The 24,339-nt window shown below is 44.0% G+C and overlaps 1 protein-coding gene across 3 annotated transcripts in view; it reads left to right on the top strand.

Moving 5' to 3' along the window:
- ARHGEF33 (Rho guanine nucleotide exchange factor 33) overlaps positions 1 to 24,339 on the top strand; it is a 49,115-nt gene that overhangs the window by 3,989 nt on the left and 20,787 nt on the right. For 2 of the 3 annotated variants that reach the window (XM_084829136.1, XM_084829134.1), the window contains exons 2-6: positions 308 to 482; positions 12,484 to 12,533; positions 16,588 to 16,752; positions 20,640 to 20,761; positions 22,949 to 23,091. In XM_084829136.1, coding sequence (XP_084685262.1) covers positions 461 to 482; positions 12,484 to 12,533; positions 16,588 to 16,752; positions 20,640 to 20,761; positions 22,949 to 23,091 — 502 coding nt within the window. In that variant the 5' untranslated portion in view covers positions 308 to 460. Of the gene's footprint in view, positions 1 to 307; positions 483 to 12,483; positions 12,534 to 16,587; positions 16,753 to 20,639; positions 20,762 to 22,948; positions 23,092 to 24,339 lie in introns of those variants that run through there. The other variant, XM_084829137.1, reaches the window with a different exon arrangement.

Below are 24,339 nucleotides of genomic sequence, written 5' to 3'. Positions count from 1 at the left end.
TTCATAGAGTAGAGCAGCCTTCCCCAACCTGGTGCCGTCCAGATATTTTGGACTACAACTCCCAGCATTCCTGATCATTGGCCATGCTGGCTGAGGCTGATGGGAGTTGAAGTCCAAAACATCTGGAGGACACCAGTTTGAGGAGGGCTGGAGTAGAACAATTGTTCTATAGATGTGTAACCATGAAACCAAATATGTTCCATGAAGTGCAAGTTATTAAACTCGTTTTTATTTTTTCCAAGGTGTGGCATTGCTGGCAAAAAGTGGATCAATAACTCCATTCTATTTCTCCCTCCACTGAAAATAGGAGTTGTATCATCTGATTCATCACTGAACTCATATGTTAAATTCTTCAAAACCATGAAATGGGCTTTTTTTTTTGCTGAACAATAAAAGCTCTTTGACCAGAGAACAGATGTTTTGACTGGGCTTGAACAAATACCAAACGTATTTAAGAAGCATGGATTCAAACAGAAAGGAAGGTAAATATATATTTTACACAGAAGTTAAAATCCTAACACAATATTCTCTCTAGCAAATGAAAAAAATATTTCAGAATATAAAGCCTCGATTTAAAAGCAGTAGAGCTGTATGTTGGGGGAGGAGGGAGCAATGATTCTGTTCTGTGGCCCATAGAAACATGGCAGCCTGATGTGGAAGTCTTGGGCCCCTTGAGCAAAAGCTGTGCCTCAAACAGGCGGATACCCTATTCATAGGAGTGCCACATAGGCACTGAAGCTATGTAAACTGTGAAATTACAAATAGATACATGTTTGTTCTGTAAGCGAGGGATCACTCAACAAAACGAGTCATGGGTGGTTGCCACCACAACCTAGAGCACTTGAGGGCTCAATTTTGAGGGAGAGAAAGCTACTATAATTGACATAGTAATCTTTTCCCTCCAGTTAAGTTTAGGGGTGGTTGTGGTAACTTTGAAAACAATTAGGACTGTGGTAAATCACATGCCTGGTGCTGCTTATGTTGGCTAGATTTGTACCTTTGATTTGACAATATTCACATGTGGTGGGTACAAACTGTATGAGAGAGGCCTGAATCCCCTTTATAGTGCGATGTTTGAAGATGTCCTAAGTGAACACAGTGAACAATTGTATTTGTTGGTCTTACACTTACCTTTTTTAAAAAAGAATCCTAACCAAGCATTATAGCTGAGAGCATAGCAAGGTATAGTTTCTCTTTCAGAAAAGAATAATTATTTTTAGATTTAAATGAAACTGCTTCATAGGAACTGGTTGTGGGAGAGGTATTCGTGTTTTTTTGTAGTGGTTATATAATATATGTGTGTACCCAAGCCCCATTCCCTAGCACTAGGTGAAGTGGAAATTAATTTCAGCATCCTTGCAATTAATTTATGTCCTCCAAGGGATGGAAATACTAATTTGGTGTCACAGCAGGAGTTAGACATAACTGATACCAAGCCCTGTATCAGTGTTGTGTGTTCTCTTGAGAGGTGTGTATGTGTAAAAATGATCAGTCAGGTATTTAATTCATGCTCCTGGATTTCTTGTGCTGATATGGTGGAACAGTCACTCCCTTTTTATTCACTCAAGGTCAAAGTAGATGTTACATCGTGTGCTTGTCTCTGTTATTAATTTTATTTATTTCATACATTTCTATACTGCCTTTATGCCAAGGCAGTTTACAATTTTTAAATACTGAAACAAACAAATGTTCCCCACCTCTGCCCCCAAACCCCAACAACCAACAGGATAAAGTTCTCTCAAGTCAATTGAAAGTCTCTTCAGGAGCTGATGTCATGAGCTCCCTGGCCTGGCCTTCTCCTCAGAAGTAAGCCCCAGGGTAGATGGGGGATGGGCTGCCCCAACAGCCTTCTCAGGCCATTGATGGCTTTCAGGAGCTAATGACACAACTTCCTGGCCTGGGCTTCCTCATTTCTAGGGATGTCAGAGAATTCCACCACGGATCTCGGTGAGGCCGAATGCCAGTGCATTCGGCCCCCCGAAATCTGTGATGGAACGGCCTGCCACCCCCCGCGGATCCCCCCCAGGACGAGACTTACCTGGGGCGGATCTTCCGGGCGGCGGCGGCTCCAGCGAAGGTGGCGGCAGTGGCCAGTCTTCCAACCGGCTGCCGCCGCCGCCGCCATTTCCAGGCTTGTGAAAGAAAAAAAAAAGACGTGATAGGCTACGTAAAGATTTACGTAGCCTATCATGGCTAGGTTTAAAAAAAAATAAAAAAAGACGTGATAGGCTACATAAATCTTTACGTAGCCTATCATGGTTGGGGGTGGGTTAAAAAAAAAAACGTGTACGCAAATGGCGGTGGCTACGGCTGCCGCCATTTGCGTTCCTTCTTTTTGGCCGTCTTAATCTACGTAAATATTTACGTAGACTATGACGGCGAAAATCAAGGGGAACGTAAATAGCATAGCGGGCGCTATTTGCGTCCCTTTTTCATTCACCATTTTAGCCTACGTAAATCTTTACGTAGGCTAAAACGGGGAATCAAAAGGAGTAAATCCTACAAGGCCGGAAATCCAGCTGTGGGCGGCTCTGGCCTGGCCGGGCCAGGCCTGGCTGGCTGCTCCGCAGAGCTGCCGCGGAGCCAGCTGGCCGAGGATTCCGGGGGGAGGAACGGAGCGCCTCCCCCCCCGGCCAGGATTCCGGGGGGAGGGACGGAATGCCTCCCCCCCCCATCAACATAATCCGCGAAAGGTAAGTCACTTTCATACATCCCTACTCATTTCACTGTACTGTATAGCAGGGGGTGGAGATGGTGAGGGGAAGATTCAGATTGGGACTGTGCACAAGTAAGGGGGTTGGACTCGATGGCCTTGTAGGTCCCTTCCAACCCTACTATTCTATGAAGGGCACTTTAACCTTTTACTCCCATTGCAGCCCTGATCTGGGAAGCTGCCATTGGTGGTAGTGCCATTGGAAGCTTTCCTTCCAGGGAAAACAACTTAGTAAAGTCTTGTGCTGAAATGCCCAGCCAGGAGTTTAAGAAGTATCTCGAGGAATGGCAGGTAATTTTCCCTCTAGGACACACCAAACTTACTGCAGGAAGGCAACAGATCAATGCGGACTGCTCAGCCCATTTTAATCCTGCACCTGTTCTTGTTGGCACTCTGGACCAGCAAGGATGAACCTGGGCTGAAGCTCATTCAATATATATCTGAACTGCGGGGATCAGAAGTGGTCAAATGAAGCTTCACGTCCCTACAGTTAGAATCTTCTGGAAGTGCCCTCAGAGTGATGCTTCTGCTTCCACATTCATTAAGGCCTACTAATGAGGTCCCAAACCAGATCTCCACAGGACAAGTAGATCTGTGTAAGTCCCAAATAGGCCTTTTGTTTGTAACTCCCCACCATTCAGAATGGCCTGTTCAGAGAGGCCCACCTGAGCTCTGAGGTAAACTACTACAACTTATTCTTTAATGCTCTGGTCTAGGCTTCTCCAACCTGGTGCTCACAACATGGCTATGCTAGCTGGGGACTGTGGGAGTTGTAGTCCAACACATCTGGAGGGCACCAGGCTGGGAAGGGTGACCTAAACTATTTGCGATTGTTATAGCTATACTATGATTTTTTCAGACTGGTTTTAGATAGGATGATTGTTGTAATGTTAATACTATATCAAATGCTGTTAGCGGCTTTATCATATGGAAGCAAGCAACCGTATGACTAACTCATAAATGAATACATTTGCCAGTTGAGATGTTTAGCAGATAGTTTTTACGTGGTGGTGTTTTGGCAGGAAAGGCTTACAACAGATTTCTACAAATGAAACCTCCATGGGTTGAATATACCAGATAGGAATTAAAAGTAACCTCTATTCCCAAAGCGTTTCCAGCTCAGAAATTCACTTTATTACAGACATAGGTAATTTTTAATTATATTTATTCATTATCTACATGAGAGAGACAAAATAAATCTATACACCATATTCTGCATTATGGGGAAAATATTATTTTTGACCCAAATGTTGAAATACGTCAGATCCTGAGTATGAAGGCAATATCCATGTGCAAATAAGAATCCCCCACATACCTTTATAGCATCTTAATCTCACCCAGCTGTGGCTTTCTCCGGGAGGAAGAAAGATAAACTGGTATTTCTAGTGAGATATCAAAAGCTGTTACGGGCTGAAATAAATCCCATGTGTGTTATGGAACGAAAGAGGAGCAGAACAGTGATCAATTATTTTCTGTCTTCTGGCTCTCACTGAGGAATTATTTAATTTTACTTTGGCTGAAAGAGGGCACCACTCACTTTGTAAGCAAATAGTTTCAGAGGTGCCCTGCTTCCCTAAGGAAATCCAGGGTCTCTGAGGTTTAAGATAATGAATGTCTGTATTGCTTCAGGTTCTCAGTTTCCACACTAAAAGTCAATTATATTCCATGCAAATCTACTAAATATCCCTCACCCAACACCAACACCAATATCCCAGTACAATAACCGTACAATGCTTTCTTTCTTCTGAGTTCTTTTTCAATTTACATTATTTTTAAGCTACTTTTTTAGGGCTCTGCCCATTGAAAGCAATGTATCGAAGAAGTGAGAAACAAGATACAAATTACAGGTGATCACATCAGAACAGATGTCCAGAAATTACTTAAGAAGCTGTTCTGCTGACATATGGGATCAGTCAAAGGCAGCCTTGAAGAGGAAGGTCTTCAAAACCTTCCTAAAAGCCAGAGTCAAAAGGGAAAGATGTAGGTCAATTGAAAGGGAGTTCCAAAGATTTGGGCTCACCACTGAAAATGATGTGCCTCTAGTGCATTCCAATTATACTGTTCTTAATGGGCACTCAAGAAGGACCCCCGAGCATACATGAAGCACGTATTCTGGTTTTCTGGCCCCCACCAAACACCCAGGCATCCACATTTTGCACCAGCTGAAGCTTCTGGGCCATCTTCGGAGGCAGCATCACAAAAGTACATTGCAGCAGTCTCTTTTGAAGGGAACCAGAGCATGGGTAACCATGGCCAAGTCTGACTGCTGCAGGCATGACCACAGCTGGCATAGAAGCTAGAGCTTGTAAAAAGCACTCCTGGCCATTGCTGCCACTTGCTCTTCCCCAAATAAGGATGGATCTGGGAACACGCACAAGCGGCGCACCTGGTTCTGCAGAGGTGCTTCCCCCAAAGCTGGCTCTGACACACAGATAGTAGGCAAATCTACATTTTGAATATGCAGATTTTATAGCACTTTAACTGTCATGGCTTCTCCCTAAGAATTCTAGAATCCTAGAATTTTGCCATCCTTATTTAATAGCTGAACCACCATTTCTTTCCTCTGTCTTTTACTACGCGTGTAGCTGGAGAAAGTTTTTTTGTTGCTTTTAGCATCCCTCGCTAACCTCAGCTCGTTCTCAGCTTTAGCCTTCCTGACGCCATCCCTGCAATTCTGTGCTACCTGCCTGTACTCTTCCTTTGTAGCTTGGCCTTCCTTCCACTTCCTGTATATGCCCTTTTTTGTTTTCAGGTCATCTCTAAGCTTTTTGTGAAGCCACATTGGCTTCTTCTGTTGTCTTCTGCCTTTTCTTCTTGTTGGAATAGTTTGTAATTGTGCCTTGAGAATTTCCTTTTTTAAAAACTCCCACCCATCTTGGACTCCTTTTCTCATTAGAGTCACTTTCCATGGGACCTTACTGATCATTGTTCTGAGTTTATTAAAATCAGCTTTCCTAAAATCCAGGGTGAGCATTTGGCTACACTTGGCTTTTCCTTCATTTAGAACCATGAACTCAAGTATAACATGGTCGCTTTCCCCCAGAGTTCCTGTAACTGCTACTTTATCCACTAACCACTCTGTTGGTTAGGACTGAGTCAAGGATAGCCGATTCTCTAGTTCCTTCCTCTACTTTCTGTAGGAAGAAGTTATCTGTCACACAAGTCAGGAATGTCTTGGAGGGGCCATGTTTTGCAGAATTTGTCTCCCAACAAATATTGGGGAAATTGAAGTCCCCCATTACTACTACATCATGCTTCCTTGAAACATTGGCAATTTGCTTTTCAAAAGTTTCATCCTTGCCTTCTCCTTGATTGGGTGGCCAGTAGTAGACTCTGACCACCATGTTCCTTTTATTCTTTGCTCCATTTATTTCAACCCAGATGCTCTCAATGGGGCTACCAAGCTCATCTTCCTGTATTTCTGTGCAGATATATGTGTTTTTAAAGTTTAGTGCAACCCCACCTCCCTTTCTGTTCCTCCTTGTTTTTTTTGAACAAATTATATCCTTCAGTTGCTGTGCTCCAGTCATGAGAGTCATCCCATCAAGTCTCAGTTACACCTGCCAAGTCATAATTTCCCTCCTGTATTAAGAGTTCAAGTTCATTCTGTTTGTTTCCCATACTCTGGGCATTGGTATATAGACATTGAAGACCATGTGCTTCATGTTCTGGCTTTCTTCCTACGTGTTTGTGAACTCTATTATTGGGCACTAGTAGAGCTGTTCTCTCCGTTGCAGTGCATGAGCCTTCGTCCATTGTTACCCCAAACTTTACGTCTTCCTTCCCCGTAGCATTCAGTTTAAAGCCCTCCGGTATCATTTGTTCCCACATGGATGAGAAGAAAGGGATACCTGTCAGTGGGCTTTATGAGTGCAGGCAACCCTTCAGTCACATCTCTAATCCGTCCTCCCAGGAGACAGCATACCTGGTGAGTTCATGGGTCTTCACAATATACTTGGGTCTCGATCCCACGCAGCAAGGAGTCTACTACTACTACTACTACTACTACTATGACTACTGCTACTACTCTTCTTGTTGTTGTAGACCTTCATTTCATTGCCTCTGCTTGGCTGACCTTCAGCCTCTTGCTTGCTCTCATGCAGGTTTCCCTGTAATTCTTCCTCTGCACACTGTCCTCCAGTCTCATCCTCAAGTACCTGGAAATGGTTCCCTAGTTCCACTGCCTCCACTGGTGCCGAGTGGCTTCTAGTTCTTCTGCTCCTGTCACCCTTTTCCAAGGAGTATCTTCAATCACAGGTTGGAATTAAGATTGCCAGGAGAATTATCAACAACCTCAGATACGCAGATGATACCACCCTAATGGCAGAAAGCGAAGAGGATCTAAAGAGCCTCTTGTTGAGGATGAAAGTGGAGAGTGCAAAAGCTGGTTTGAAACTCAACATTGAAAAAACTAAGATCATGGCATCTGGCCCCGTCACTTCCTGGCATATAGAAGGGGAAGAAATGGAAGCAGTGACAGATTTTATTTTCTTGGACTCCAAGATCACCGCAGACGGTGACTGCAGCCATGAAATTAAAAGACGCTTGCTCCTTGGGAGGAAAGCTATGGCAAACCTAGACAGCATAGTAAGAAGCAGAGACATCACCTTGCCAACAAAGGTTCGTATAATCAAAGCTATGGTTTTCCCAGTAGTAACGTATGGCTATGAGAGCTGGACTCTAAGGAAGGCTGAGTGCCGAAGAATTGATGCTTTTGAACTGTGGTGCTGGAGAAGACTCTTACGCGTCTCCTGGACTGCAAGGAGGTCAGATCAGTCCATCCTAAAGGAAATCAACCCAGACTGCTCATTGGAAGGACAGATACTGAAGCTGAAGCTCAAATATTTTGGCAACCTAATGTGAAGAGAAAAGTCACTGGAAAAGACCCTGATGCTGGGAAAGATTGAAGGCAAAAGGAGAAGGGGATGGCAGAGGATGAGATGGCTGGATAGCATCACCGATGCAATGCATATGAACTTGAGCACACTCCAGGAGAGAGCGGAGGACAGGAAGGCCTGGCGTGCTGTGGTCCATGGGGTCACGAAGAGTCGGACACGACTTAACGACTGAACAACAATCTTAATTTTTCCTCACTTCAGCAGCCTCCTCTTCTGCCTCAGCTTGCTGTTGCTCTTCTAGCTCCTGTACTTCGCTTTGCTGCTGTAGTTCCACCGTTCTGTCCAAGAACTCTTCGTGTTCTCTTATTCCCTGGAGGGTCGCCACTCGCCACTCCAGTCTTCTTACTTTTTCTTCCAGCAGTGTGATCAACTTGCACTTGTTGCATGTGTAGGCCATGAAATTGTAGTTTGGTGAAGATGATCAGACTTCTCTTAGAAATCCCTATGTCACCCCCTGAACTACAATGTTCAGGGTTCCTAGGGAGTGGGATAACTGCAAAACCAGTTTAAATCTGCCCTTGGAATAAAGTACAGAAATAACAGACAAGGGAATGGCAAGAAGCTAGTATAAGGCAGGGGATACTGTTCATGGAGAGAATGTGAACACATAAAAACTGGGTTGCCTACTTTGATCTTTATGTACATTTCATAGATCTAGCAGAAGCAAATTTTAAACAGATATAAGGATTATGAGAGTATTATGAGAGTATTGTTATTGTTGTTCAGTCGTGTCCGACTCTTCGTGACCCCATGGACCATAGCACTCCAGGCCTTCCTGTCCTGCGCTCTCTCCTGGAGTGTGCCTAAGTCCATATTCATTGCATCGGTGATGCTATCTAGCCATCATAAAAAAGCAAATAATACATTAGCCATTCTAGAGAGGTCTGTAAACCTCATACGTTTGGAACAGAAGTCAAAACATAATTTGGCACACATAATACAATCAAGGTCAACCTTGTGAGGAAGTGGAATGAAAGCTTTACTTGGAATAGCAGATGGGGACACAATTTAAAGGTGGCACATTGTGGATAGTAAAGGCCATTAACAGCAAGCTCCTATATGTGTTTCCTTAGAATTATGTTCTACAGTGTTCGATGGGACTTATTCTCTACTAGTTGTATTTAAGATTGCAGTCTAACAGAGTAATCCCACCAGGGAAGTCCAAAGGCAGACAAACCGCCTCATCTGAAGTCCTGCCAGGTTCACATCATCAGGGCAGAAGGGAAAAGCAATGTTTTCCTCCCTTCCCTCCTATTCTAGCGTCACTGGGTTTTGTTTTAATGATTTCCTTCCCATTACAATTATGTACGCCAGCTCCAGGGATGGCATACATTCCCCTCCCCTGCCTGCCCCCTGCCCTCTGTTTTGGGCTTGTCTGGGCACTGGGAGGGTTTTGGGTCCTGTGGATCCAAAGCCTCTCCCAAGGCCGATCTACATTGCACCCACCATTGCAATGAAGTTGGCGTACTCTCGAGTTAAACGCAATCGCATTAAAATTTGATTATCCGCACTCACCCCGTTTCCCCATTCCAGTACTTCGTCGAATGCGCAAGCACGGTTCACACTCCAGTGCTGCACTGTTTTCCAGCTCTCCAGCAAGGCAGCTCTCATTGGAGGAGCGGCAACTCTTCCCATTTTAGCCGATCCCCCGCCCACCATCCCTCTCTTCCTCTATCTCTGTGGGTATAGAGGCGCAAGCATCCTGTTTGGGCTTGATGCCTGGTGAGAAGTTGCCACTCTACCCCCCCCAGACACCAGTTCCCTCAGCAAGAAGAGGGGAAGAAGGCAGCGCCTCTCATCCTCCCCCCATCATTGCTATAACGGCAGTGGCTGGTCATTCTCCATAAGTTCTGGCCTTAGGGGAAATGACCAACTTGTCCCTCGCCACCGCCACTGTAGCAGGTGAGGGTGGAGGGAAGAAGGAGGCACCTATCCTCTTCTCCCCCACCACCTGCTGGAGGCCAGGGCAAGAGGCTGGGGGGTGTCTCCCAATGCTGTTTTCCCCACACCAGCCCTTGACAGCTGGCGTGAGGAAGAGTGGCAGTGGCAGCAGCACCCAGCACTCGGGTTGGGGGGGGCTGCTAGCGTCCTCGAAGGTTCGAAGACTGCCCTGTGTTTGTCTGCCACTCATGAGATGATGCTAAAATTGTCCATGGACATTTGTATTGATGTTAGTCCATGAGTAGTGATGACTGTCTGCCTGGATATGTGTGTGTGTTTCTTTCTGTGCTGCGAGCATGGTGGGGACCGTGAAAAAAATTACGCTTGCCTGGGCTTGCCCGGGCATATGTGCAGAGAAATTGGGCTGGCGAAGCTACGATTCTTCAAAGATTTGAAGATAATGCCTTAATTTTTAAAGAAAAGCCAAAGCGGGGGATAGAAGGAGGTAAAACTTAGTGTCATTTGAAGGGAGAGAACAACCCCATGCTCAATGCAGGAAGCCTGATTCCCAGGCGGTCGACCATCCAAGTACCGACCAGGGCCAACCCTGCTGAGCTTCCAAGATCAGACAAGCGCATGCACATCCAGCCCTTTGCTGGTTGATGAAGAAACTTTGAGTGCTGAGAAAGCTGTGCAATCAGTATCCAGAAGACTGCATGGGGGCGTTGAGAGCTGTGATTGGACAGGAGGGAAATACAAACACCGCCGTATATGGGCAGGCGTGGGAGGGGACTATGACCTTATATGGTGACGAACAGGGAAGAGAAGAGTACATGAATGGGAACTACCAGAATATCAGGGTATTGGAAGCAGTAGCAGGGAGGTGGGAAATTGTGGTTCCAATATGAGGCGGGGACGGTGTAATGTGAAAGACGGGGGGGGCGAAACCTCGTTGGAAGCGTAAAGAACGTGTAGATTGGCCCTCAATCTGGCCATGACACACCTCTCAGTGCTGCCCCTTTTTGCGTCTACCAGTGTCAGAGCTCTGACATTGGAGCGGCAAGGGCTTGAGTGGTTTCTAGGGGGACTGGGAGGAGGCAACTGAAGTCAGACCTCCCCCTCCAAGAGCAGGCCTCTCTCTCCACCCTCAGAGGGGAAATCCTCTATCCTATGGCCCCTGGGATGCCTTCCCAGGGTCCACAGGACTGCAACCTAAATTTGCTACAAAGAAGCTCACAGCAGCAGCAGTGGTGGCAGAGGGATAGCTCCTCCAAGTTGGTGTCGCCTGCACAGCGCACATGTGAGTGCACTGCCAATGAATCAGATGATCACATGTGCTCTTTGGGTTGGTGTGGTTAGATTTTATGTATTACATTTCTTTAAAAAAAACTATTGTTATTTACATAATATATAGTGATTTAATAACTGATAAATAATAACACCAAATACTGCTCACAGGGCTCCTTCACACGGGGCTTTTATCCTGCTATGGAGATTGCTTACTCACAGAAGTCTGGCCATGACGACGAAAGTCCGGCATTTTCCTTCCTCCCACCATGGAGTCGATGTAAATGAGGGTATACTGTTTAAAGTCACTTTCTTGCAATTAAAGAACAGCGCCACCTAGTGGTTTTGTAATGAAACACATAGACTTTGGATTCCTGCATTGAGCAGGGGGTTGGACTCAATGGTCTTGTAGGTCCCTTCGAACCCTATGAATCTATAACTTTATCAAGAAGTTCAGTTTTTTTTAAAAGCCACGTGGAAAGGGCCCAGTCGAATTCCATAAAGATTCTGGAAGCAGAAACCCTGGTAAATTGCAGGATTTTTAGCCTTGTGTGATGAAGCCCACAGTGATCAAATTCTAATGTCATAAATTTGACTATCTTTGATATGTCTATGTCACCCCATAACCGACGTTCTCTGGGTAGTTCACAAAATATAAAATTTTAAAATACAACAATAGAATAAAACATAATATAAAAACCTTTAAAAGTTTAAAACAAAATAAAACTAAAGTAAAAACCGGAGTTAACTAGAGTATAAATTGGATCAGTGCCTCTTCATTTTATCTTTCAAAACAAAACTCTTCCATACTAACTGCATTTGTAAGGCTGAATCTCTGTTGTTCATGAGATCTCTGATGGAAGGCCAACAAATCCGTCCGAAAAAGTTTTTCCTACACTTGGGGCATTTGAATGGTTTCTCTCTAATAGGGTTTTCCTCTAGTATGGGTTCCCTGATTTCACTTTGGGCAGTCAGAAGTCCAGGGCCATTTCTGGCTCAAATTTCCCAGCATGAAATCTCTCACATCTGGTATAATTACTTATGAATGCAGAAAATGATAGTAATTGGTTGGGCTTTTGTTCTTATGTAGAAAAACATGAAATGAACTTAACCACCCAGTTGCCATCCTACAGTGCTGAGCCTACCATGCAGCAAAGTTAAACAGGCCCCATTTCAGCCTCTGAAATTTGATGGGATAGATGAAGGCAGGAACTAATGTCTGAATGGTACAGCAAGAGGTGGCTCTAGTATGGGGAACATTGGGGGGGGGGGAGAACCATTTAGTGCTGTGCTTCAGGCATCAAAACATCTTGGGCCAGCAGTGCCATCACTACTATGTATTTACTGAATTAACACATTACAAAATCAGCCCCAGAGTCAGTTATTTCATAACTTTTCAGTTTATCCTATAATTAGTCATAACTAGCATAGCTACAGCCTTCCACAGTGGCACTGACTACTTCTCCATAACTGGACCATAGGTATACTTCATTGCGGAAAATGCCTGTTGTTTGTAATTGTGGCAGATTGTTTTTATATATATATATATATATATATATATGGGGCAAGTTCAAAGCAGAACTGTGTGTTCCAGAAAAGAGACAGATTTGCATCTAAAGTGGACTGCAAGTCATTATGCCCCCATTTTATATATAGTAAGCCTAATAAGTCCCGTTAATTGACTGAAATTCTTTATTCCCACAGGAGAAACTGAAAGTGTGCCAGTGATTAATCCTGCAACACAGATTGCTCAGGTAAAAATGAGCAAGATGCTCTGAATAGTGAGGCTTTGGATAACTTTCTGTAAAAATAGAACCCAACAGAAAATCAAAACAGAACAGACAAACCAAATAGAAACTTGGTTTAAAATGTTAAATGCTATTAATAATGAACAAAAAAATTCTGACGTTTAAAAACACTTTAGCAGTTCATTCAGAGTATAAATAATATTCCTTAATTTTGGGTTAAATAACCTGGATAAATATTACCTTCTATTTTCATAAGATCTAGTGTAGGCTAGAATCTTTACTCAGCACTTTAGGACATGTGTATACCTTTGGCACATAATGGCCCTTTTCCAGCAATGTCGAGGTGTGCACAGATTCTGATGCATGTGCACAGAGCTCTCTCTCTCTCACTCACACACACACACACACACATACATACACACACGGCCTGTCATTTCAGAGTATGTAGGTTCCTGGATTTGGTTGTATGACTCTTAAACCAGAGAAAGTTGGGAACACATAAGTCCTACTGAAATCATTAAGTATTCAAATCCTGTCCATTTCAGTGAGATTTAAGGCCCCTCAACATTATCAGATTTCTGCAATGAAGGCAGAAGAAGTTGATGAAATGTGAAATAACCTTGAGTGGTAAACTACACATTATTTTTATGTTGTTGTTGTTGTTGTTATTATTATTATTATTAAACACAATCTATGTGAATAGCACTTTATAAAGGCCAGGTTTGACTGGTCCCTATCTGAAGGAGCTTGCAGTCTTAAAATAGACACAGGGAAACAACAGAGGAAGGGGAGGGAAATGAAGGAAGGGGTAAAACAAGGGATGAATGTGCAATTATTTGAATTACACATACATAGTTACAATAGGCTTGGGTCTCAGAACTTGTTCAAAAGGTTTCCTGGAAAAGGTGAGTTTCAAATCCCTTCTCAAAAGAAATAAAGGAAGGATATGCGTGCATTTCCACCCCCAATCCTCCCCCCAAGGAAGGCTGCATTTTTGAGTGGAGGAGTGAAAGGAGAGGAGTGCTTATGCTGTCCCCTTTTCTGTTGAAAATCACCCCCCAGCTGTTTCCTTGCAGGGTGCAGATGGATAACAACACACATCTGGAACCCCGCTGGGCGGGAAAGCAAGTGGAAGGGACACTTTTTAGCAGAAAATAGCTGGGAAAGGATTAAGAAATCTCCTGTCATTTATCTGCTCAAAATTGCAGCCTCCTAAGGATGCTTTTCATTAAAAAATAATCGCTTCCAGCTTTGTTACACAAATTTCTCTACTAAATTGCCTACTAAAGAGGATGTTTGCTGGAGTGGATACGTTAGAAGGCCAAGGGAATGCATGTATGACAGTAGCATCATGATTTTTCCACTTGACTCATAAAGCATATGGCTTGGCTCATTTCCTTGAGCTTCCTGAGTGGACTGTTTTATAATTGCAGGCATCTGGGGTGTGTGGAACTTGACATGCATATGTTTTCTGCATGGGACACTAGCATTATAGAGATAGATATGTAGTATGAAGATAACATCTGCTAATTTGTGGAAAATCAGGGATCTGTTCTAGATAATCTTGGAATATATCCAAGCTCTATGGTTCTCTGATATTATGATAAATGATGGGGGGAATGATGCTTAACTAGGAAGATGGCAATATCTCAGTGCAATCCAGAGAAAACCAGGCACAAGTAAATCTCACTGTAACCACTAAATTTGGTTACAGTGAGATTTGGTTTAGATAACATTGAAGTGTGTGTTTTTAACTCTTGCATTGTCTTTGTTTTGTCATTCACTTCACTATTCTTCTTGTCACATAATGTTCTACAAACAAGATTGGGACCACATTTGTAATGGTTGAGACCACACTGGTTCCCATCAGTTGAAAACATAAAGCTGGACCGATGGTTTTGCTGCCATAGGGAATGGTGACCCTGCATTAGTTTTGCCTGTGTCAGTGTCCACGTGAGTGCACATATATGTGGTGTTGGTGGAATTTTACTCACTGTTAAAATTTTATGGAGGAAAAGGTAGGGTAGCCCTTCGTGAAATCCACAAACTGCACCCTCTGACTCCCCCCCGCCCAACTCCTATTCTACTCAAACCGTACCCCTCTGTAGCCTTCTAAATATAGCAGCTAAGGGTGTAATCCTGTGCATGTTTTGACAGAAAAAAATCCTATAACTCCCAGCATGCTGGGAATTGTAGGACTTTTTGTTGTCTTAATATGCCTGGGGTTACGCTCTACAGGAGCTATTGCAAAAGGTGATGGGACTCCCCCCGCCCCCTACTCCAAGCATAGACTTCAGCAAGGCTAGTAAGCCCCTTATGTAAGGTAATCATGTAAGGTAATGTAATGTAATCAGAGATGCTCCGGCATTGCCTTCTGTCTTGCTCTGAATTCATTGGCCACAACTACATAATAAATTGTAGACTATAGACCCAGCTTTTGCAATTTATGACCCATCAAGCTGAACGTAGCCCACCAGCCACGAATGGCAGCCTACTAGGGAGGACTCAATAAACCTGTGTTGGTGCCTGTTCTTGGACTTCCAAATGGGGGCTGTCAAGCACCTGGCAGACCACAATACACAGCACATGGGCTGCTGTGTTTACCTTGATAGGCTGGATAGAGAGCTAAGGTTACAATTATTAGGAGTAGAACCTAATAAAATGAAGGCTTTCTCCTGAATCTTCTTAACCTAACAATTAGACAAAGCAGAAAGCTTTTGTTTTTCAGTGATGTTTTTCTTTTGTTCTTCATAGCCATGGAGAAAAAGCTGGAAATATGTAGCTGGCTTCTTAAGGCCATTCATTTGGGAGGAATATGGCAAACTTTGACAATTGGGTGCCCTGCAGATGTTTTGGACTACAACTGCCATCAACCTCAGCCAGCATAGCTAACAGTCAGGGATTATGAGCGTAAGGTCTAAAACTTCTGGACAGTACCCTGCTGGGGAAGCCTGGAATATGGTATGAGTTTTCAGGGAGCAGGGCTTCTACAATGGAAACATTTTAAGAATGTAAGAAGAGCCCTGCCAAATCAGACCAAAAGCCTATCTAGTTCAGCATCTGGTTTCCCACAATGGTCAACCAGATGCTCATGAGAAGCCCACATGCAGGACATGAGGGCAACAGCACCCTCTCCCACATTTTCCCCCCCAGCAACTGATATTCAGAGCTCTGGTCCTGGAGGTAGTATATAACTAGGTAGTTATATATATTGCCTGGTAGAAGAGCACTCTAATGGTAGAGTGCTGCCAAGGAAAAGAGATGCAGGCAGGGGATAGGAAGGATAATTTGCAATTAAACTAGAAGGTTGGTGCCTCTAGTAAAGAGGAAATGCTCAGCAGGGGCCATAGGTCACTGGTAGAGCCCATGCTTTGCATGCAGAAGGTCAAAGCTTCAATCCCTGGTATCTCCAGTTAGAAGGATCAGGTACAGCAGGACTAGCCCTCCCATGAGGTGAGGTGAATCCTCCACCTCAGGCAGCAGAGCAGGAGTAGTGACGAATTACACACTCCCCCCTGCCAGTAGGGCCCTAGGTGGCACAACAGATGCTCCAGAGAGCTCAGCTGGCCCCTCTCCTGCTGTGGCATTTGTGGCACAGGTGATCCCTGGGGCACACCTCCCACAATGCCTGGGTCTGAAGAAAGACTTCCTCAGAGTCAGGTATTTGGGCCTGGCTGTGACTGGCTCTTTGCAGAGCCACAGTGGCCAAGTTCTCTGGCTGACATGACTTCTGAGAGAGCCTTTCCACCCCCGCACCCCTCTGACGCGCTCTGAAAGGATCCTCGGAGCAGGCCAGAGGGCAGGTGGCAGCAATGGGGTGGGCGATGCAGTGTCATGCATGTACTCTCCTGCCTCTGGCAGTGGGAGGGCTGGTACTGGCTCTGGGTAGCAGGTAATGTGAATGACCTTCTCTGCTGGAGACCCTGGAGACTCATAGCAGTACAATACTGGGCTAGATGGACAAAGAGAGTTTGAGACAGCTTTTTCTCTTTCTTATGTTATGTGAATGGATGGGGGAATCCACATTGTTTTCTGTGGCATTTGCAATTGCCTAATTTAGTTGCAGGCTCTGGCTTCTGAACTTAAAACGGGTTTCACTGAAGCAATGCAGGAACTTTCAAGAATCCAACGTGGGGAGTATGCTCTTGAAGAGAAGGTCCAAAGCTGCCGGTGCGCAATGGAGGAGAAAGTGGCAGAGATGAAGAATTCTCTGAATTGCTTCAAGGTAGGTGAAGTACAGTAATGTAGTGGCAAATTCAGAAGTGCGGGGTCCCTTCATGACAGTCACAGCCACACCCCCTCGCAGCCAAGCCCCCTTCTAAGATTATACAACCTTGAAAGATTATACAATACAAATTAGCTTTCAGTCACTTTGTTTGGAGTATCTGGTCACCCTAATTCAGAATTATTAAAAGGTCCATTTGAGAAGAAAACACACACACATACACACACACAAAGTCAAGTCCAGCAACTTGCTAGAAAATATTATTTAGTTAATCATAGAATAGTAGGGTTGGAAGGGGCCTATAAGACCATCGAGTCCAACCCCTTGCTCAATGCAGGAATCCAAGTCAGAGCATCCCCGTCAGATTGCTGTCCAGCTTCATCTTGAATGTCTCCAGTGTGGACTAAAAAGGTTAGTCCTTTTTAATTCAGGAAACATAATAATAATAATAATAATAATAATAATAATAATAGAATCATAGTATATTTATAATTATTATTATGAAGAGCCATTGCAACCTGGTGTGAAGCAGTGCCCCATTAAAATAAATGGAATTTAGTCAGTGGTGACCCACAACTCCTTTAAGGCTGCAATCATATACACACTTATTTGGGAGTAAATCCCATTGAACATAATGGTACTTACTTCTGAATAGACAAGTAGGATTGCCCTACAACTACTCTCACTAGGGGAGTAAACTGAAGTCTGAATCAGCCCCCCCCCCCCCCATCAGTAGCCAAGGTATAGACAAAACACACCCGAGTGGTGGGTTAGGAACAGACTTTTACTGGAGATATAACAAACTTACATCTCAAGGTAAATTGGCTAAGGTCAGCCCCATGGGCAGCATCCCTTACAGGAGGAGGAAGGAAGAAGATAGGAAAGTAGAGGGAGGAGACAAGGGAAAGGCAAAAGAGGGCTCCCATTCCCTCCCACCTTACTCATATTGACCCTTCAAGTTCAGGTTAAGTGACTCATGGCCATAGTCCCCCCAGCATAAACTCCACTGAACACATTGGGGCTTACTTCTGAGTAAACAAACCTAGGATCCCACTGTCAACCAGAGGGGTTGGATCCAACCCCAGGCCCCCTTGTGTGCCTTGAAGAACAAACTTGATGTGCAAACAGCGGGTGAAACTTTTCACTGCATGGTGCTAAAACATGATCCGCTGCTAACGCCTGCACATCAAACCCACTAGAATCCCTCTCCCACGCACAGCAAACCCCAGCATAAGCACGAGCAACAGACAATGGCGGCAGCAGTGCCCCCCCGCTCATGCCGTGGCTAACAGCAGCCCTGAATGGTTGGCGGGTGCTGCAGGATGGCGAGGGCAGTGCTGGGCACGCAGGCACGGAGTGTGAACAGGCAGCAGGGTGGGAAAATGGTTGGGCAGCTGAGGGGCTGACTGGGGATGGTCGAGTTGTGAGGCGTGGCGGCTGCTTGGGGTGGAAGGTGGATAAGCTGAGTGCCGAGGAGGAGAATAGGGGGCTCCGAGGGGCAGCTGTAGAGCTCCCTCAGGCTCCCTCGCCCCGTTTTTCTGGCCAGCTCTGCTGGCAGGTGTGGTAGGCGAGAGGCAGCCGCCAGTCGCTCGCACTCCTTTCCTTTGCTCCCTCCTCCTCCTGCCACGTCTGCCCCACAGCAGCAGACTGTGATCCTGCTGGGAGTGCCGGTGCGACCCCAGAGCACTACATCCCTGGTGAAGTGCAGTTACATCCTCTCCCATTCTCAATGAAGGAGATTAGGCCTGTTTGAGGTCTGGAAGCAGAGATGGGGCTGCGTCACACAGTGTGGAGGCATCAAAGGCAGAAAACGCGAGCTGCAATAAATGGCTTATTACCAAGCAGATTTCCCCAATGTATGTCAAATATCCCCTTCATGGATCACTGCCTTGTTGTGGTGAAGGGGCTTGCATATCTTAGTGAAGCCATAAGCTATTCCGTGCAGGGCCACCCAAGATGGACAGGTAATGGCGGAGAGTTCTGACAAAATGTGGTCCACTGGAGAAGGAAATGGCAACCTACTCCAGTATTCTTGCCAAGAAAACCCCATGGAACTATCACAAGGCTAGAAGATATGACGCCGGAAGATGAGCCACTCAGGTCGGAAAGTGTCCAATATACTACTGGGGAAGAGCAGAGGGAATTTCCAAGTAGCGCCAGAAAGAGTGAAGCGGCTGGGCCAAAGCTGTAAGGACACTCAGTTGTGGATGTGTCTGGTGGTGAAAAGAAAATCCGATGCTGTAAAGAACAGTATTGTTTAGGAACCTGGAATGTCAGATCAATGAATCAAGGTAAGCTGGAGGTGGTCAAACATGAGATGGCAAGACTGAACATCGACATCTTGGGAATCAGCGAACTAAAATGGACAAGCATGGGCGAATTTAATTCAGGTGACCATCATATCTACTGCTGTGGGCAAGAATCCCTTAGAAGAAATGGAGTAGCATTCATAGTCAGCAAAAGGGTGGGAAAAGCAGTCCTGGGGTACAATCTCAAAAACGATAGAATGATCTCAGTACGAATCCAAGGCAAACCGTTCAACATCACAGTAATTCAAGTCTATGCCCCAACCACTGAGGCCGAAGAAGCTGAGGTTGATCGGTTCTATGAAGACCTACACCTTCTAGAACTAACACCAAAAAAAGATGTCCTCTTCATCATAGGCGATTGGAATGCTAAAGTAGGAAGTCAAGAAAGAGTTTTGCCAAGAGAACACGCTGATCATAGCAAAGACTCTTTTCCAACAGCACAAGAGGCGACTCTACACATGGACATCACCAGACGGTCAATATCGAAATTAGATTGATTATGTACTTTGCAGCCAAAGATAGAGAAGCTCTATACAGTCAGAGAGAGAGCGCAGCTGAGAGAGCGCAGGACAGGAAGGCCTGGCGTGCTATTGTCCATGGGGTCACGAAGAGTTGGACACGATTGAATAACTGAACAACATGTCAAATATACCAGGTTTTCTTCAAGGGTAAGGAGCAATGAAAACCTGACAGCATTTTTCTAGCCTCATTTTGTTCTCCTCTGTATTACTCCAGAGTAGAAATAGGCAAATCGGTCTATTTCCAGCCTGTGCCACCCATAAGTCTGTTCCATCCTGTTTTTTCATTCATTTAAAAATCCTCATAAAAATTCTAATACTATTCTATGATTCTGTGAGATGGCTTCATGATTGACACAAGGGACAATCAATCACTGCTGTACAAATCTGGATTCTGCTGAAAGTAGCAGAACAGGTTTTCCCCGAGGTGGGACCGGGAAAGAAGACTGTCTGTGTGCCCCAAATGCAGTAAGTGTGTTTCTGCAGCAGGCTTACCCCTAAAATTATGTACACCTGTATGCACCCTATGGGCTTCACCACACAAAGCCTTTTATCCCGCAACTTACTGGGGCTTCTGCTTACGGATTTTGGTGGGATTACGATCAGCTCCTTACATGGGCTGACACAGGCTGTTTGTCTTTCTCTGCAAGTTCTCAGTGAGGTCTACATGTTTCATTTTTCAGCCACTAGATGGTGCTGCTGTTATAGCGCCATTATGAAAGTACACTACAAGTAAAGCCCTTCATAAACCTTCCTAGAGAAAAAACAGACTTTTCCCATGCTTTACAATGGCAAGTTAAAGGTAATAAACTGTGGGAGGGTTCCTGGAGGTTGATGACGTCATGTAAAGGACCCACAAACCTCCGTGAGTAACCAACCTTGAGCGCACGATATAAGCTCTGTGTGGAGAAGCGCCCCCCTCCCATCTCTCTGCATTGGTGTAACCAGGAAGCTGTTGGTTGCCTATTAGGAAGAATTTGCATATTTGAAAAGATTTAGGAAAATGTCACCTATGTCTCCTTTTCCCAAACCACATGTTGGCATTTGTCTTTTTAATTAGGAGGAGCTTAGTGATGCTAAGTCCATGATTGAGGAAATCAGTGCCAAGCAGGAAGAGATGCAGCAGAAAATTGAGCAGCTGCAACAAGAGAAGAGGAAAGAATCCCGTAAACTTAAAGCGAAGTAAGATATTAAAGTTGGAATGTTCTTCAGTGCTGTTTATAACTTCACAGCAGTTTTGGTTACTGTACACAATCTGGATTTTCGTTATCCCTTTTCCCCTCCTCTTGACCTCCTAATAGAATTCTGGCTTTAATACATCACGTAAGATTATCATGGTGGTTGAAACAACAGATTAAGTATTAGTTTTATATTTAATGGTACTATATACTTATGCCTTATTTTTTAAAATATGTATTTATTTTATTTTTATAAATGAAATAAACAATACCAAAATTACCAACAACCTAATCAATACTTCAATTTCCCAACAGTACAATATTCTGATGAGGACACCACAATAACAGAGAGAGAAGAAAAAAGAGGGGGAAAAAAGAAAAAAAAGGGAAAAGGGAGGAGGAAAGGAAGTGAAGAAAAAAGGAAAATTCCCTCCCCTTCCCTCCTGCTCTCCCTCTCCCTCCCCCTTAAAGAATTGAGTTTAAATTCCAACACCCCCCGTCCTCCGATGCCATTCTGTTTTAAAAACTATATCTATAACCTTAACTGTCTTACAGTTCAATAAACAAACTTACATTTCTATATCATATCATCAATCTTATATCAAAGAAACAGGTCTACAATTCATTCCCAAAAGCCTTAGTAATATATATATAATAAAACTTAATATAAACCTTCAACCATCAGTAATATATTACAGAGAGCTTCGGCTATTGAGCGGTATAGAAATGAAATAAATAATATATCTAGTATAAAATATTTATTTATCTATTTTAAAATAAAAAAAATATAAAGAAAAGCAAGACAAAAGATGAAAGAGAGTAAACCAGTATAAATATAATCATTTATCTTCTGAATTAGCCTGGATCATGTAGACTAAACACAAACAGTTAACAAAGCTTGTTTAAAGATTCCAGTTCATGGGGTTGTAACAGAATTCTCACGCATTTTACATTAAGCCATGCCTCCGCCATTTCATGATTTAGAAACTTCTTCATCTGACCTTCAGACACAATACAAAGTGTAGCAGGATATTTTAAGTAATATTGTAAGTTCATTTGTTTTACCATATTCTTTGCTTTGATAAATTGCCTTCTTTTATTCGCCACCTCTTTGATGTAGTCTGAAAATAGCATAACTTTATCTTGTTTCCAGGAAAGGCTAGCAACCTCCCTTGCCAAATGCAGGATATAATTCTATGTGGAGACTTTTGCAGATTGAGCTATGATCGTGTAATCAGTCCCTTTAGCATTTGGCACACGAATGCCTGCTCAATATCAAGTAAATAATCAGATGGAATAGGGAATATCTCATGCAAAAGTTTATCCACAAAAATAGGCAATTTTACATCATTAGGCAGATTTTTAATCCCAATAATCCCTACATTGGATCTTTTTGTGAAGGCCTCCAGTTGAGAGATTCTATCAGAGGTATTTTTAAAAAAATTTGTGTCGTAGTTTCATTTCCTGCCACTCGGTCTTCAAGCTCATTAATTTTCGTCTCCATTTTTTGCCGTGACGCATTAATTAAATCTACAGCTCCTTGCAGGGCGGTGATGGAATTTTGGATTAAATCCAGCCTTTTGACTTGTTCTGTAAATTGTGAAGATAAAGTCTTTATCAGCGTAAATAATTCCCCTATATCTTCTGTTTTTGACACTTTTGACACAGAGGATGTGGGGGGAGTCGATGCCAGCTCTTTTCTTCTCCTCAGCGCAGACATGTTTCTCTCAAACAGATCTTGCAGGTCCTCAGATGTTCTCAAATATTGTTAACGTTTCTTAAATCATCCTTCAGAGGTTGTTGATATTTCTTAAAGCATATATTATTATGGAACACATCAGCCCTGTTTTCTCCTATAAAATTGGAGTCTCAGTACAGCTTTTTGCGTTGGTAAAGCTCTGGGGAGATAATCCTGGAATCCAGCCCCCCACTATCTCGTGGGGGTTACTTTTCTCCAAGGTGTTGTCCAGGGCTGCTGTCTTGCCCCCCGCTTTCAATTGTAGGGGGGAGATGAAAAGGTTTCTCAACCTTTTAAAAAGCTGTTTGAGAAAGCTCCCACGGAGACCCGTGGGAAGCTGCCAGAGTGACATGGGTCCCAGCCAGAAGATCCATACTTATGCCTTAAATCAACTGTGTACCCCATTATGTGTTCTGGCAGTCTTGCTTTTTTATTTTTATTTTTTCTTCCCAGAAGAATACAAAAGGAGGAGCATGGGTCACAAACAGTGCCCACACCTCTGCAAGGAAGCCCCTTTCGATCACTGAACCTTCCTGAGCCTGTTTTAATTAATGAAGATTTTGTAAACCTTTTGCACAGTGCAACATATGAGAAAGGTATTTATTTTATTTGATTGTGCACCATATCATGTATACTCAGGCCAGCCTATCATAACACTTCTTTTTTGTTTTCTTTCTCCTTCCTCCCACCCCTGCTCCCTAGCCTCTTCCTTCCATGGGACCAGCCCTACCATTAGGCAGGGAAAGGTGACCTTTCTTGAGTTGCATAGCGTTAAAAGGAAGCAAATTGTCAACTGTTTTAGGGCTCAATCCTATGTATGTTTAGACAGAAAAAGTCCTTCAACTCCCAGCCATGCTAGCTGGGAATGCTGGGAGTTGGAGGACCTTTTCTGTTTAAACATGGACACAATCCTATGGCAGCTAGACAGTGTCTAGACGGCCACAGGAGTTTTTGTTTTCTGGGAACTGAGCTCAGAGCCAGCACCCAAGGTCAGTTCCCAGAAAACTGTCTTCCCTCCCCCTCCTCTGCCATCTCATAGGCTGTGCGGTTTGGCCTTAGCTAAGTGCTCATAAGAGCAACCTGGAGTGGCCAAAAGGGGGGTGTTCCTGGGGCAGGGATGGGGCATTAGAAGCACCATTACCACGCTTCCTATGGCCATCCAGCCTCTCCCCCCCTTACTCTGAGGCACCCTGGCTAGACAGCCAAAACCGCCCACCTAGCCACAAATGCAGGGCAGCTGGAGTGCAGAGGAGAAGATCCCCACCGCTCTGTGCCTGCCCTTCATTGGATAGTCAGTTGCCTCTGAGTTTGGAGGCAGCTGACTATCCTCATAGGATTGCGCCCCTAGTTGTTGTATTATTATTATTATTATTATTATTATTATTATTATTATTATTATTATTATTATTTCTTTACCACTAGGAGGAGGAAGTAGTGGTTTCCAGGTGCACAAAAAGAGATGATGGTCTTGTTCCTGTTTAACAAAGGAGGGGAGTCTAAGCTTTAGGTGGAGTTTAAAGAACTTGTTCCAAAGGACACTCAGAATTTCTGGCCTCTCCATTGCCAGTTGATAGGTGAAGAAGCATTGCTTTGATGAAAGTAGGAACTGGAGTAAATTTGAGCACTAATGATTTCAGAAGGTCCCACTCTAGTGTATGAAGGTTGTGGACACTCCCTTATGCATGATTGATTGATCAACTGATTGAAGAGTTTACTAGGCCTCTTATAGGACAACGTTCTCTCAAAGTGTTTTACAAACATAATTCAATAAAATATCACTAAGCACATATCACTAAAACACCTAAGCCATTTCAGTAGAGGGTTTTGGTAAGACATTTTTAAGT

Source organism: Heloderma suspectum, chromosome 1 (assembly GCF_057233095.1).
Source record: "Heloderma suspectum isolate Gila_16-S chromosome 1, 16-S_ref, whole genome shotgun sequence".
Classification (NCBI taxonomy): domain Eukaryota; kingdom Metazoa; phylum Chordata; class Lepidosauria; order Squamata; family Helodermatidae; genus Heloderma; species Heloderma suspectum.
This window is presented reverse-complemented; position numbering and strand designations above follow the sequence as displayed.